Source organism: Mytilus edulis, chromosome 4 (assembly GCF_963676685.1).
Source record: "Mytilus edulis chromosome 4, xbMytEdul2.2, whole genome shotgun sequence".
In the NCBI taxonomy this organism is placed as follows: domain Eukaryota; kingdom Metazoa; phylum Mollusca; class Bivalvia; order Mytilida; family Mytilidae; genus Mytilus; species Mytilus edulis.
This window is the reverse complement of record NC_092347.1, coordinates 29,289,308-29,305,151: the sequence shown is the minus strand read 5'-3', so window position 1 is coordinate 29,305,151 and position 15,844 is coordinate 29,289,308. Positions and strand designations below refer to the sequence as shown.

General features: G+C 31.2%; 1 protein-coding gene across 2 annotated transcripts; it reads left to right on the top strand.

Annotated features, from left to right (window-relative positions):
* Positions 1 to 443: 443 nt before the first annotated feature.
* LOC139519367 (acetylserotonin O-methyltransferase-like) lies at positions 444 to 14,274 on the top strand. 2 transcript variants are annotated; one of them, XM_071311378.1, is made up of 8 exons: positions 444 to 611; positions 780 to 1,035; positions 5,231 to 5,402; positions 5,886 to 6,026; positions 9,762 to 10,208; positions 10,754 to 10,894; positions 11,208 to 11,330; positions 11,730 to 14,274. In XM_071311378.1, exons 2-8 carry the CDS (start codon positions 943 to 945, stop codon positions 11,951 to 11,953), a joined length of 1,341 nt encoding a protein of 446 aa, XP_071167479.1. In that variant the 5' UTR covers positions 444 to 611; positions 780 to 942; the 3' UTR covers positions 11,954 to 14,274. The 2 variants fall into 2 exon arrangements, with proteins under 2 accessions (XP_071167479.1, XP_071167478.1); XM_071311377.1 differs by lacking the exon at positions 444 to 611 and having other exon boundaries at positions 690 to 1,035.
* Positions 14,275 to 15,844: the final 1,570 nt, after the last annotated feature.

Here is a 15,844-nt window from a genome sequence, read left to right as displayed (position 1 = left end):
GTCAAATGCATGGATGAGTCAGAAGAAAAAATCATTTTGTTTTCGTAATCCCTTAACCCCTCCCCCCTTTTTTTTGTGCAAGTTTAAAAAAATGTTATATTGATCAAGATTATTGTTGTTAATTCAAATCTAAAGAAATAGTTTATACGATTGATTGATTGATTGATTGATTGATTGAGTGTTGCTGTTTGTTTAATGTCCAGTGGTGAATATTTCATATTTCATGCATAACGTTTTAAATTTATCTGGTTAGTATTATTAGATTCATATTTATCATTACTATATATAATTCCGTCTATTTATTTCTATGAGGAAATTGATTATTTTTAAATTACAAGAACATCCAATTTTATTGTATTGATAAATATGTTTACTGAAAATTATATTATATTATAATTAGATAACCAGCTTCATAGTTAAAAAAACATGAATAATATTTAGAAAAAGTTTGTTGTCTTACAACTGTCAAAACAAACGTGTTTTATTTTGTTCCGTATATATTATTATAAATTTGCAATCAACATGACTGGTATCGTACTAATATGCGATTTAAATATTATATTTTTAGTAGTTGTTTAAGTAGGGCTACGAACATTCTTTTTGTGATAATAGTATGTATTTAACACGTGAGTCTGGATATCGATCAATGAGATATAGATACAAATTATAGTGTAATATACATATATATTAAATCGGTGAACGTATACAAGTTAATGTATGTTTATTTGTGTATTGTTTTGAATGAATTCTATCTCATTTTCTGATTGGCGTTTAAATAGGTAAAGGGTGGGAGTTTCTGCCATATATGGATAATGTTTGACCTGGTTTCTTGAATATAAATCCCCGATCAGCTGATTTCGAGCTGTCAGACACTATAAGCCGGCCGGTGAGGATAGTATTCACGTACATTTTAAAGATCTGAAGGAAAATCAGATTGAGAAAATGACAGACATCCAAATGAACGGTACTGAGCTTCGATCTGATCCTTTGGCAGACGAAATATTACAAATTGTCAACGGTGCAACAAAATATAAGGTAAGCAAAGCTTTATAGTAAAAACTTTTCTCCATGCAATATAAGTTTTATAATTTTTTTTTTTTTTTTTCAAGTTTATTATATTTAGTTTATATTGTGAAAGAAAATGTGATGATAATGTTACAACAGTTGTTTTTACATTATACTTGATCTACATATGCACGCTCGTGTTATAAATAATGTTAACACAGTAACTGTCAAATTCTTATTACGTAAATCTTGTGTCGTCATACTATTGTTGTGAATGAGTATATCTTATTATAGACCGTCCTCTACTGGCATATAAATGTAAAGTACACTGTGGTAATGAGAATTATTTCCAATATCGAAATCAGTGATAGCATACTGTTAATATGTGTTGTGATTGATAATTGTTTAAGAGAGTGGTTTCATAAAAAAAAAATGACCCCATAGCATTGAAGTCGTATGAACAAATCAAATACAAAAACGGGACAACAGTCAAAGGGGATCCAGCATGCCATTAAGGTTTCAAATCTTATTTATCAATAGTTTTGTTCTAAACACCGATACCTTTTTTCTTCAAATTTATTCCATTTGGAATATAACAGCTATCGTACATAAAAAAACTGCTTCCAAAATGTATATTTATGAATATCCAGCATTCGAGGGTGTTTGAAAGTATTTGTGCTCATTGGCAGTGGAAGTATAAGTTAAATATGTTGTTACATTACTGATATATTGTATCAGTGGCAGAATTTCTAATAAAGATTAAATACTTTAGATCGGCGCTTCAGGACAGGATTGAAAACAAGTGGCTATTTACTTACATTAGATACGGGTAAACACTTGTTCACTAAACTGGACAATAACATTCTTCAAGGCCACGGTGTTTTTCTTTCCAAACTACTGTCCATGAACTAAATGTACCTATTTTCTTAGCCTTGAACAAAATATGATAGATCAGCAGAAATTTGAAATATTCTTATCATACAATACTGGAATCAACACTGCAAAATAATAATAACAGGTATTTCGAAAATTAAACTATGAAAATATCAATTCAAGTACAACAATACTTTACTTGAATTCATATTAGCATTTGGGAAAAATATAACATCATTGATGACTTAGTCAAACCCTATTACAACTCAAACCTAAGTCTGATGGTGACTTAGTCAAGTCTGACTTGCCGCGAGCGTCTTTCCTCAATAATTTCTCATTGTTGTGTATTCACTGAACTCAAGTTAATTTCATAATTTGAAACCTTTGTAATGAAAGGCGTGGGACATGCAATATGTTGTACTGAATCAGTCAATGAACTAAATCACAAATTTATAGATTTCTTTCTTTGTGCATTTAGTGCATTTATAGGTTATATAATTATAATGACAAATATGCATATGACTATTGTATTCGATTCTCTTTGTTTGAAGCTGCAAGTTATATTGATATTCATGTTAAGATTTATCAACGAGAAGAAAAAATGTTGACATTTCATTATTTTCTAAATATTTGAAAATTTCCGATCAGCAAAACTTTCAAGTTTTGGGTATAGTTGTATATCAAATGATATGCATTTAGCAGTGAAAGTGACAGAGAAAAAAATATATTCAAACATACAAATTAGAAATTGTTCATAAATAATTTAACATATAATCGTCAGAAACAATGGAAGTGCATTTTAAGCTAACATACAGATAGCTAAAGACTACAAGTATTCCAAACTTGTCAGATGTAATAAAAGGGAAATTCCCATCTAGATTGTAAGAAATTAATGATAGCACACACAATATAGGCTAAAATGAATGTTAGAAATTGTAAAAGCATATTTAGAGCTTAATTTTCAGTAATAATCAAAGCGTATTAAATTTCTAACTCAGTAACTGTCAGAAAAAGTAGAAACATATCCCAAAGGAAGTCGGACCAAAATGATAAGAGGGTAGGCATTAATAAATAATACAGAGACTATTATCTATAAAACGTACTGGAATCACATTACTCTCTGTTTATTTTGGTATTCTAACGTGTCTTGGTTTCAGTTTAAGGGCGAGCTGGGTCGCAGAAACAAGAGATCAAACCAAACAATTGTACCAAATATCAAATGAAGATTAAATATATCGACAATCTTACAAAAACCGGATTCAACAGCTCAAACAAATACCACTGCACAAATATGTGCAATAATGTAAAACCTCTTCTATGTTTGAATCACGCGTGAACACAGTGATTCAATTTTAATTACAAAAGCTTAATGTAGTTCATGGACAGGTATTCACAATAAGAATATGTGTCAAAAGTATTTTGCATTAAACAAAGAAACTTCGTAATATATAGAATTCAAATACATCCATATTGGGCGTTGGTTTCTTATGTCTCTTTTACAGAATCCAAAAGAATGTATATAAAGAACATATGAAATAAAGTTTAAAAATGATTTAGTAATGAAGTTGGCTTCATCTTGTCAAAATGGTATTATAATGTATATAATCAAGACAAATATATGATTTTGGGTCATTTTTTGGAGTTTTTGTACGTATAAATGTATTGCTGATTTTGACCAACCGTATCCAACTATCAAAATCGTCCTGAACATGCATGACATATTTGCCACTGGACGTTAAACAACCAACAATCAATCGATCAACTATCAAAGTATCTTCCATGGATGTTATTAAGGGTTACCATTTTCATAGGATTTCAGAGATAAAAAAAACGTAATAGAAACATTCCCTTCGGAACCATAAGGCCATAAAAAAAAATAGGTTTGTTTGCCCAAACGCTACCTACCCAGAAAAAAGCTGCCTACTCAAAATCTTTTATTGTCCTGATTTGAAGAAGTTTTTTTTTTAATCAGATAGCCATGAAGACTTATAAACCATAGATACTATAAATTCTTTTTGTTGAAAAAAAAAAGAAAATGCCTACCTACCTACCCACTGTCTCAACCTGTGGGTAGGGTTTGGGCAAACCAAAATATTTTTAATTGTGGCCTAATAATAAAAAAAAGATCATCAAATAAAGAAATAGACCAAGCGACCCAACAACACAAGTTTAGTTGTGAGGTCTCTACTTAGCTTTTACTCCAAAATTTCCAGTTTCATACTACCCGAGAATAATTACCTCCCAGTGCTTATATGGAATTGTTTTTATAAAGAATACTTAATTTTCTGATACTATGATAGGAAGAATATCTCTTTACTGCTTTACAACAAGGTTTTTTTAAATGTTATATTTTTGGCTTATTTGAAAAGACATTGAAATTTGAGAGGTAAAATTCCTGAAAGCATAACAAGAGAGACGTCCCACATTGGTACATTTGAAAATAAGGCTTTGGTACAAATCCGTTATTTGTAACCACTCGTATCATTTATGAGAGTTGCGTGTTAAAGTGCAGTATTTAAAATATTGACATAAACTAAAATATATATCTGAAGTATTTAAAGAAGAATTTGTCTGTGACTTCCTTATATAACGTTGACATATATCATGACTTCACTTGTGCTTATAGCCCTGCTACCATGAGATCCAAGACCCCCCGGTTCTTGGTAATCAGATAAGTTTGGTGGTGTCGTTTGTACCGAACTTGTCCCGTTTTTACTTGTAAGCACTGGAATACATAATTTGAACATATTCCAACTTTTGAAGTTCAGAAAGGTGATAGCTAAACGGTTGGAATGTCAAGAAAGTTGAACAGTTTTATACTTGAAACGGTGTTTAAATTTTTCATTTATTACATAATCAGGACTAATCTTATTTTAAAACAAATTCAAAGAAAGTATCCATAAATAAAACTTCAAGATTTGACACACATATATGTGATAACTGTCACCGGCATAACTTCACGCGCTATCGGTAAAAACTTCAAAATTTGAAAAATGTAGGTTTGATTATTGGTTTGTTTAACCTCCATAATTTATAAGTGAAAACGAATAAGACACTATGCTAAAAGTTAACTCATACCACATCTTCTTATATCTGTTAATCATTTTAGCATCAGTCATACATTTAATAATAACTACATAGGCAATTGCCCCACGATTTACAGCCCGAGGAAAGACAGATTAAAACATTTATTGGTGTTTTATATTGAACCAAAACGCTGCAAAAGATATTTAGCTGGAGTTCTTTATCAAAGCTACTGACCATTAGCCCATTCATGAAATTTAAATAATTGACGAAGTAAGTTTGTTCAATTTCATCCTGAAATATCATATGATACATGTTTAATTTACAGATTATGGTTCAATGTGTAGAAGCCGGTTTCTTTGATGCTATAGAAAGCGTCGGAGAACCTGCATCACTGGAACTGCTATCAAAGAAGTTTGGATACGACCTGGAGATTTTGGAAAGACTGATGAATACATTAGTTAGTTACCGGTTAATCGTTGTCGAACAAAACAAAAAGGGTAAGCATATGTGTCTGTAAACAATTAGCTATTTCCGGAGGGATGATTAAAACTGTATAACAGGTGATGTTGAAAATAACTTTATCGTGACCATGCTATTCTAAAAACATGAACATTTAAACTACGTCAATGATGTTACTGATATAAGTTAATAGTTAATTTTAATATCCTCCCATAATTCCATTAATCTTAAGCGATCAAATGTTGAACCTTAATACTCTACAGAAAATTTTGCCCATTTTTTTATGTTTCTAGTGATGAGTCTTTGATCAAGATATTACTTTAATATTTCATGATGAATCTTGATTTCAGATAAAACGTTTTGTCTTGCAAATTTGAAAAACAAACTAAACATATTTAAACATTTAACTGCCAAGTCGTGACTTCCTCTTGTTAAATTGTACCGTGTTTTGACTTTGGTTCAAAATATTTGTAGATAAATATAAATATCTTAATTTTGACGAAAATACAATTTTATTTCAGGATCAAATACTTACAAAAATTCACCCAGTACATCCAAGTACCTAACACGATCTAAGAAACCAACAATGATTGGTCTAATCATGATGAGCGATAAGATGTGTTTACCCCTAACAGAAAATCTCCCCGAACTGTTGAAAAATGGTAAGTAATCGTTACATAGCTTGAACATCACCTAAAGTCACCCCTAGTTTTGGTGGGGTTCATGTTGCTTGGTCTTTAGTTTTCTATGTTGTGTCTTTTGTACTATTATTTGTCTGTTTGTCTTTGTTTTTTTTCTTTCGTAGCCGTTGTCAGTTTATTTTCAATCTATAAGTTTGAATGTTCCTCCGGTATCTTTCTTCCCTCTTTTTGAACCAAGCTGCTTCTGAAGGCTATTTAACAGGTTGATTCCCTTTAGCACTGCAGTGCATAATGTAATGCTTGGCCAGGTTCTTTGGTCTGAGAGGTATTTTTTTCCAACAGAAAACAATTTTTTTTTTTACTGCTACTTAGAACAAGCACTTGCTATTTTTTCTATATATAATTTTCACATTTGATCCTTTTCTTTCAATTTTGAAATTATCAGAAAAATACAACAAGTGTGTTTTTTCTATAATGAATACTTTAGGGGGAAGACATTCCATACGGTTTTTTTTATTGAACACTCTTTAGTTATAGCATCTCCTTTAGGTTCAGTGTTATAAATTGCTCCAACAGATGACGAACAAAAAAGTAGATCATGAATCATTTTTTATAAACTTTTTACATAGAAAACCTGCTGTTGTTCAATAAAATGTTAAAACTGCTAATTTAGACTAATTCTTATTGTAAAGAGAGAGCGATTTGTTGAAAATAATCTCTACAGCATTTACATCAGTCAATGATTATACTAATGTTGAGAGCAAGATCTGAAGTACATATACACACTTTATACAAAATCCTCTTGTCACTTTTCTGTACGTTGTAAAACATAAATAGCTATTTCGGTTGCTATTTGTTAGTAATTACAAGTCATGTATATTATGTCAAGTACGCTTGATTGTTTCTAATTATATTCTGCATTCAGAACGATAAAAAAAAGTTCTCCGAATGTCATAACCAGATTAGAGAGATGTTTCGTGACCTAGTCATTTGTTCGTCATCTGTTCGAATCATAGTTATCAATATGTCCCATGTTGTTTCTTATATTTGTCGATTTATTTATTCTATCTGTAATCAGTTACTTGCTATATATATAATTGTATTGGTCTTTAAATTTATATTCTGCTCGACATAAAATAGTTTTTGTCTGTTCTGTTTTAAAGTATTGTCCGATTTGTATTGGTCCATTTTTGTGTCCCAACTACGATATTTAGTGGTACTAAATGTATCGTGTTTACGTCCGTTCGGTCATCCGTCTAGGTTTGGAGTAAAGTTTGGAATAAAGGAAGGTTCAACTGTTGTTTCACGTAGTTTTCATGAAGTTGTGATGAAATCAACTTGAAACTTTGTACACTTATCTAAAAATAAGATGTGATGAGATTGTCAATGAGACAACTTTCCATCAGTGACCAATGGTCAGCAACTTAAGTTCGACGTACCATTACCGCATAGAAAGCCATATAAAAGTACAGGGCCTATATAACATGGTCAGTTAATTGGAAAGACATCCATATCATTTTGGAAACGCAATAAAAATCTTTAGATTTTAAGCAATATTTTTATTAGCTAAAGTTCACCACACGTTGTTTCATTTTCTTACGTTGAAAGAAAGATCTATGTCAAAGGGAAGTAACCGTGATCGTTCCAAAAAGTTACACATTTTTATATGGATCTGAACAAAATAATGAGCAGTGCACGACATTTGTGCAACAAAGATAGTGTCAACGTCCTTTTGTACAACGACCATTGTAATGTTATGTTATTTTAAAAAATATGTTGTTTTTTATTTTATTTTTTTTATAGTAACACAATGCCGTCGTATGATATTGATAGTTATAATTTATGATTTGACAATAATTTATGATTTGACATTACTTTGTTATTTTTCAATTGTCCAACATAACCTTGACGTTTAAAATTTGGACTGATGGGAATTCGTGCAATTATTTTCAAGGTTGGCACTTGTAAATAGTTTCATATTATGCTACGATTAAGGAAATGTGACAAAAAAATATGAAAATGGTTTAAGAAAAAATAGGGGAAAATAAAAATACTAAAATATTTGGGAAAATAAAATAGAGTTCTTATGTTGTTATTTGAATAAAATTGTATATGTATTACAACTATTATAACTACAATGACCGATTTCAATTTCTGTCGAGGTCGTCACAAGTTCAAGTGTGCATGAAGTTGAACTGCAGATATAAATTTGAGATATACATTGGCTTTACAGTACATTCTTTATTATTATTATTTTCACTTTAGCATAATTGTTGTTTATATGGGAAAACGTATATGTAGGTGTATATAAAAAGCAAGTGCTCATTTCAATTGATAAAAAAAACTGATATAGCTCAAAGGTATTGATTTTAAGAATTACTTCATAAAATATAAATGTGTTTCAAAGAATATTATATGTCATCAATGAAATATAATTTGGTCTTTCGTGTACTTTTTCTTTCCTTTGCCAAAGACAGTCACAGCTGTCGCGTGAAACAACTTGAATGACATGATGTTTCATTGATAAAAATGAAATGACTCACTACTAAAAAGTACATCACCTCCTACATCAAAATAAAAGAGAAAAAGTTTAATAATTCATATGTTACACTTTCTTTGATTGAATGAACATGATCCAATATTCTTCAAGGACATTTTTTTTTAAATAAAACCTTTGAATTACACGTTGTTTTGCTTTAAATTTACAGCACATGTTTTATAAACAATAATTGTAGACTTTCATTCATATTTAATTTTTATTTTAATTCACATGACAATTAACGGAAATCGATAAACATCAAGTTATTTTGTATCTACTAACTAATCAGAATAGTTAGATATTTTATAGTTTCATCGATTACAGAAAATAGGACAAAACCATCTCTGTTTTCTATACAAAGTCCAGTTTAATTACTTTTGTTGAAAGCAAACGAGAAACATACACTATGACTTGCTTTTGTATTTTAGCGTTTCTATTCTAAGTTTTTGTAGATTTAGTAATTGATTGACTGCTTAATGACAAGATTGTAAATTAAGGGCGGGAGTTTTTGCGTTTGTGCTATTTGTTGTACCGGTATCTTTAGTGTGCATTGGTCTTCCTATACTATTTTTCATTGTATGTTCTCTGTGTAGCCTTTGTTGGTCCGCGGATTGATATTTGAAGGCGGAAGGTTGAAATATCAAAACACTAGATTAACCCAATAAAATGTCCATTTGCCTATTCCAAGTCGGGTAAACTCATTATCTTTGGACATATGTAATGTGTTAAGTCAATTTGGTGTTTTTGTGTTGATTGTCTGGGTAAAATTTCTTTACTAGTTTTCTTGATTCTTTTTGTATCGGAGCTCGACAATTGCTTTGACGCCTGTCTATGACTGTCTATCGTATTGATACATCTTATCTTTTGTTTCGTTTCGTTTCGTTTCGTTTCGTTTCGTTTCGTTTCCTTTCCTTTCCTTTTGTTTACGGTGGTTTTCCTCTGTTTGTTATTTACGTACTATTTTGTCTAACAGAGGAAATGGCACTGTTCAAAAGTCTGTCTTCCAAAATCAGACAGAGCGGCATTGACTGTCAATGATTTGGTGTTTAACACCACCGATTTATGTTCTTAACCTTCATCCGTTAAAGTGAAGGTCAAAAGATCTTACATTTTTTCTATTAACTTGTTTTCTTACATTTACTTTTAATGAAGACTGGCACATTTCAAAAATAAATGTTGAGTTAGAAGTGAAATAAACAATTTTCTTTTAATTCCAGGATTACCAAAGTTCGACATCAACAGAAATATAGCAGCCATGAAAAATGGCATGAATAAGAATGGTGTGAATCTAACAGACCTAAAAAATGAAAAGAACATTACTGAAATGAAAATGAAAACAATCAAGATTGAGGACAAAATATCACCAACATGCAGTCCTACCAAAACAAATGTGTCAAAAAGTAATAAAATGCCACCGATGCCGAATGGAATGAATATGAACAAAATGCCACCCATGCCTAATGGCATGATGGCAATGAAAATGTCCATGATGTCAACCTCTATGATGTCATCGATGATGCCTAAACCAAACAACGTGGACAATCCACCATGTGACATGTTATCCAAATTCATTATGTCAACAGATGCATTCTCTTGTTCGTGCGCCAGTGCTGTTGTACGCGCTTTTGATCTCAGTCCTCATCGAGAAGCAGTTGATCTTGGTGGTATGTATTATAATTCAAAGAATTTATTTTCTGTGCGAAAATTATCTGATAATATTTATGGGTTATTTGCCAAATAGGCTGAAAATTTTGATAAACAAATTTATCTGATCATGCAATAATGATGCATGATACCTTCTGAAGTTTGTGAAGAAATATAGTTAGGACTGTTTTAAATAACTGGCCCCAAAAAATAGCAAGCATCATAACATTTGATGGTACATCTGAAAAATCTCAACATCCTCATTCATATTTCAATTCTTAAGGAGGTAGACCTTGGTTAAGTGAAATAACTCTAAACAATTATCAGGACGTTTGTGTAATTTTCATAAATATATTCCAAACTTATATGTTACAAAGATTTTTTTTCCAATCTGTTTCAGATAAATGCTTAAAAACATTGATGAAACTTGACTTTACAAAAACATTACTGATTTAAAGAGTTTTCTCCCTGGACTAAAGTCTACCCAATCTCTACATCTTCTTTTGATAATGTTTAGCTACAACCATGCATTGATGCTCATTGACATTGACTATTTATGTTAAAGGTGGATCAGGCAGAATCTCAATCGAACTGTCCAACACATACACCAACATGAAAGTAACGATGTTTGACTTGCCTCCAGTTGTACAGCTCGCACAGAAAATGTTCCCGAACAATTCAGACGGAACACTTCAATACAAAGCAGGTTAGTTCTTTATTCCATTTTGTTCATGTAAACCTCAACTACAATATCAACAAGACTATAATAACACTAATGGTACCAATTATCTTCAATCTTCACCAGATGCACATTTTGACAATTGACTTATCTTCAGTGATGCTCGAGGCCAAAATATTTTAAAATCAAAACCTTTTTGAGTTTGTAAGCCTTCAGATTTGAAAACTCGGACGTAAAATCTGCATTTCTTCAATGTTAATTTTTACTTTATATGGTTGCATTTTTTTATCTTATGTATATCTAAATATTTAATGCTGTATATTTCTTTTTGTTTGAATAGGAGACTTCTTTGAAGACGACATACCTTCAGGTGATTTATATATACTGGGACATGTTTTACATGGTTGGGATGAGCTTCGTGTGGATCAACTTCTTAACAAAATATTCGCTAAGTTACCACCAGGTAAATATCATAATAATGAATATAAAAAAGAAGATGTGGTATGATTGCCAATGAGACAACTCTCCACAAGAGACCAAAATGACACAGAAATTTAAATCTTATGAAGCATCTCTTTAAAGAAGACTGTCGATTTAGGGTCAGATTTAGTCCCGAATACAAAATTTAATGTTTTTCATGTCTAAAGTTTTAGTTTTAGAGCGTTGATTTTTACAACCTAAAAAGGTCAAAATGGAGATTTCATGTGAAAAAAAAACTCTAAATATTTATTGGAATTATAAAACAGATTCAATCATTTTTTTACGTTACACAAAAACGCTTAAGATTACAATCCAGTTGTAAGAATTGAAAAAAAAAAACATTTTTCTTTTTTATATAACCTACTTTTTTCTTTTATTTCAGGTGGCAGTCTGTTGGTTTTAGAGAAAGTTTTAAGTGACGACAAATCCAGCCCAGAAATTTGTACGACCAATGACTTAATTCTGGCTTTAATGTCGAAAGGAAAAGAACGCAATGCATCAGAATATCAAAAACTCTTTGCCAAGCATGGCTTCACAAATGTGCAATTCCGGTATATTGACGGGTACAACTACTGTGACGCAATCTTAGTCAAGAAACCGTTTTAAATTCTCTCTCCATCCACTTGGCGTTATGTTGTATTTTCAATAGACTCAAGAAGCCTGTTTGTTGTACTATTTTTTTAAATGGTCATCTAATAGGTCATTTTAAATGAGGTCTGTTCTTGGAAGTATGTAACATTCAAATGCTAATTTAATAGAAACTCTGAAGTATATATGGGCAACGAATTTACTTTGTTATCAAATATTTAAACAAAGTGACACTGTACTTTGAATAAGAATATCAGTATATTCTTTTGGTTAATTCGTTTTATGTGTGTATGTAGGTTAATTGTCTATTTATCGGAAAAGAGTGGGTATGATAAATACTTTTAATCGGCACCACAAATTTCAAAAATGATTAAAATTCCTCAAACCCTTTCAAAATTATCTTAATTTTGTGATGATATTGGGATATGGGGTGGACACGTTAACAGCTAGATACACCAATGTCACTATGACCTTACTAGGATTTCAGAAGAATGTAATTAACATGTCGAAAATGTGTTTTTAGACTCAAAATGACACTTTAACGCCAAGGTTTTGGCCAATTAGATGAAAGCCAAGGGTTACCAAATGCTATATTTTGCCCAAATTTACATCTTTGAATAAGATAAATAAAGTAATGGCAAAAATATCTTTTGGGACACGATTTTGTCTCATTTCCAATATCTGAAAATGGGATAATTTGGCAGTTTTTTTCAGTTTTGCATGGACGCAAGAAGTTCGAAGCAATAATCAAATTATATAAAACAATATTATAAAGAAAATACGTATATGTGATAGATAAATATCTTGTCGAGACCCGGGTAATGTTATTTGATAGATTTAATGTACTTTTTGAATTTCGAATTCAAGGGAGCAAAAGATTTGCCTGAAATACCTTCTCCCTTTTAATTTTAAGTATATCTAAGATATAACATTTAAATCGGTGAATGCATAGTATGGAGTTTATCTAAAAGTGTTTTTATTTTGGTTAGCTCGTCATTGGTGGTTATTCTAAAGTGTCATTTTGGAAAACCTTTTTGGTCTATTAATGGTGTCTATTTTTTCTCTTTTTAATCATTTTAAAAGAATAAATGTATATACTTCGTTTAATATTAAAAAAAGGATAAGTTTCTGTATAAATCCCTTTCATATGTATTGGAAATAATAGGATTTCCTTAAAGTAATACGAGTTAGATTATATATGTCTTTCAAAAATATTTTTTTTATGATCTCCACTTTGTTTAGCTGTCGTTGCTCTACAAAAATATTGTGAAAACATTCAATCTTGCTTTGAAACAATCTGTTTAACATTGTGTAACATTTTGTGTGAATAGTCATTTTTATTTATGGGATTCATTTTCGTGATATATTCTTATTCTTAGACATAACCAATTTTAATCAGGTTAGGACTTCTACGTCCTGATATCAGGTGATTGTTGTCGTTTAAGTGGTGTGATATACATCCAAGACTCATTTTGCTACTGAAGTATAATTTGAAACAGAAAAGATATGCAAACATGCAACTCTCAATGCAATTAAAAAACCCAACAATTATCTTAATATTTGATGTTATGCATATTAAGAAATATGTTTATTACTCAGGTTGTCAGAGGCATAAAACTCTTTAAATACCTCAAATATTAGAATCCTATATAGTGATTCTGAGTTGGAAAGACAATGTTTACAAATACCGATAATACAATTTCTGAACTTCTACATGGCATCGTGTACCTTATATCTAGCCAGACCATGGGTACCAGTAAAAGGAAACCAGATCTCATATCCGTCGGACGAATGGAGGATCCGTCTATACTTCAGTGAGGTGTCTAGGAAAACACTGGATCTCATAAACTTCAAATACCTCCGTCATAATACTCGGGCTCTATGTATATATTGCTTTTATTATAGTTTTGGGTTATCATAAGTTCTTTTTACATTTGAACGAGTAAATAATGTAGTGTATATTTAAACAAAGCCCAATTTCGTTGTAAATTTGGTAATCAAAACTGTACTGAGTTGAATTTTTACCTATGTATTATCTATCAGCTTGGTGTGCAAGTCTTTCTTTTTACCATTCTCCTTTTTGTTTGTTACTAGGGCATATTGTTATGTTTTGTTTTCATATATTTTTTTATTGTGCATCAGAAATCATTTTATTAACAAGTATGAATTTAATCATCTTTGATGATGTTGTTTCATACAATTTATTTATTGTGATGTATTATTGGAGATTTTCAGAGAGTAAAATTATGAATGTGACCAAATTGTCATGGAGGTATTTTTGTCTTTAAACTTGTTGTTTTTAGCATAATTTACAGATATTTAATAAATGTTCAATTTTAGAATCTTTTTTGTTTAATGTATTTTCAGAAAAACACATAAAGAAACATCCTATTGTATTTAGAATATGACAGCGTCTTTGTCTTACCAGTGAGAGGTTTAACTAGCTATACAACCAGGTTTAATCCGCCATTTTCTTCATAAGAAAAATGGCTGTACCCAGTCAGGAATATGACAGCTGTTATCCATTCGTTTGATGTATTTAAGCTTTTGATTTTCCATTTTGTTAGAAAATTTCAGTTTTGAATTATATTCGGAGTTCAGTAATTTTTTGACTTTTACCGTTCAGGAGTTATGGTTCTTGAAAGATTGAAAAATGGCATTTCAAGTCGTGTCAGTGCATTTACGCATGAACTGTTCAACCAAAGCTTCCCAAATTTTAATATGTTGTTACTGATGACAAAATGGAGGTCAAGTTCAATAATGACGATTTTGACTTTTACCGTTCAGGAGTTATGGTTCTTGAAAGATTGAAAAATGGCTTTTCCAGTCGTGTCCGTGCATTTACTCATGAACTGTTCAACCAAAGCTTTTCAAATTTTAATATGTTGTTACTGATGACAAAATGGGGGTCCAGTTCAATAATGACGATTTTGAATTTTACCGTTCAGAGGTTATGGTTCTTGAAAGATTGAAAAATGGCATTTCCAGTCGTGTCCGTGCATTTACGCATGAACTGTTCAACCAAAGCTTCCCAAATTTTTATATGTTGTTACTGATGACAAAATGGAGGTCAAGTTCAATAATGACGGTTTTGACTTTTACCGTTCAGAGGTTATGGTTCTTGAAAGATTGAAAAATGGCATTTCCAGTCGTGTCCGTGCATTTACGCATGAACTGTTCAACCAAAGCTTCCCAAATTTTTATATGTTGTTACTGATGACAAAATGGAGGTCAAGTTCAATAATGACGGTTTTGACTTTTACCGTTCAGGAGTTATGGTTATTGAAAGATTGAAAAATGGCTTTTCCAGTCGTGTCCGTGCATTTACTCATGAACTGTTCAACCAAAGCTTTTCAAATTTTAATATGTTGTTACTGATGACAAAATGGAGGTCAAGTTCAATATTGAAGATTTTGACTTTTACCGTTCAGGAGTTATGGTTCTTGAAAGATTGAAAAATGGCATTTCCAGTCGTGTCCGTGAAATTACGCATGAACTGTTCAACCAAAGCTTCCCAATTTTTAATATGTTGTTACTGATGACAAAATGGAGGTCAAGTTCAAAATTGACGATTTTGACTTTTACCGTTCAGGAGTTATGGTTCTTGAAAGATTGAAAAATGGCATTTCCAGTCGTGTCCGTGCATTTACGCATGAACTGTTCAACCAAAGCTTTTCAAATTTTAATATGTTGTTACTGATGACAAAATGAGGGTCCAGTTCAATAATGACGATTTTGACTTTTACCGTTCAGAAGTTATGGTTCTTGAAAGATTGAAAAATGGCATTTCCAGTCGTGTCCGTGCATTTACGCATGAACTGTTCAACCAAAGCTTCTCAAATTTTTATATGTTGTTACTGATGACAAAATGGAGGTCAAGTTCAATAATGACGGTTTTGACTTTTACCG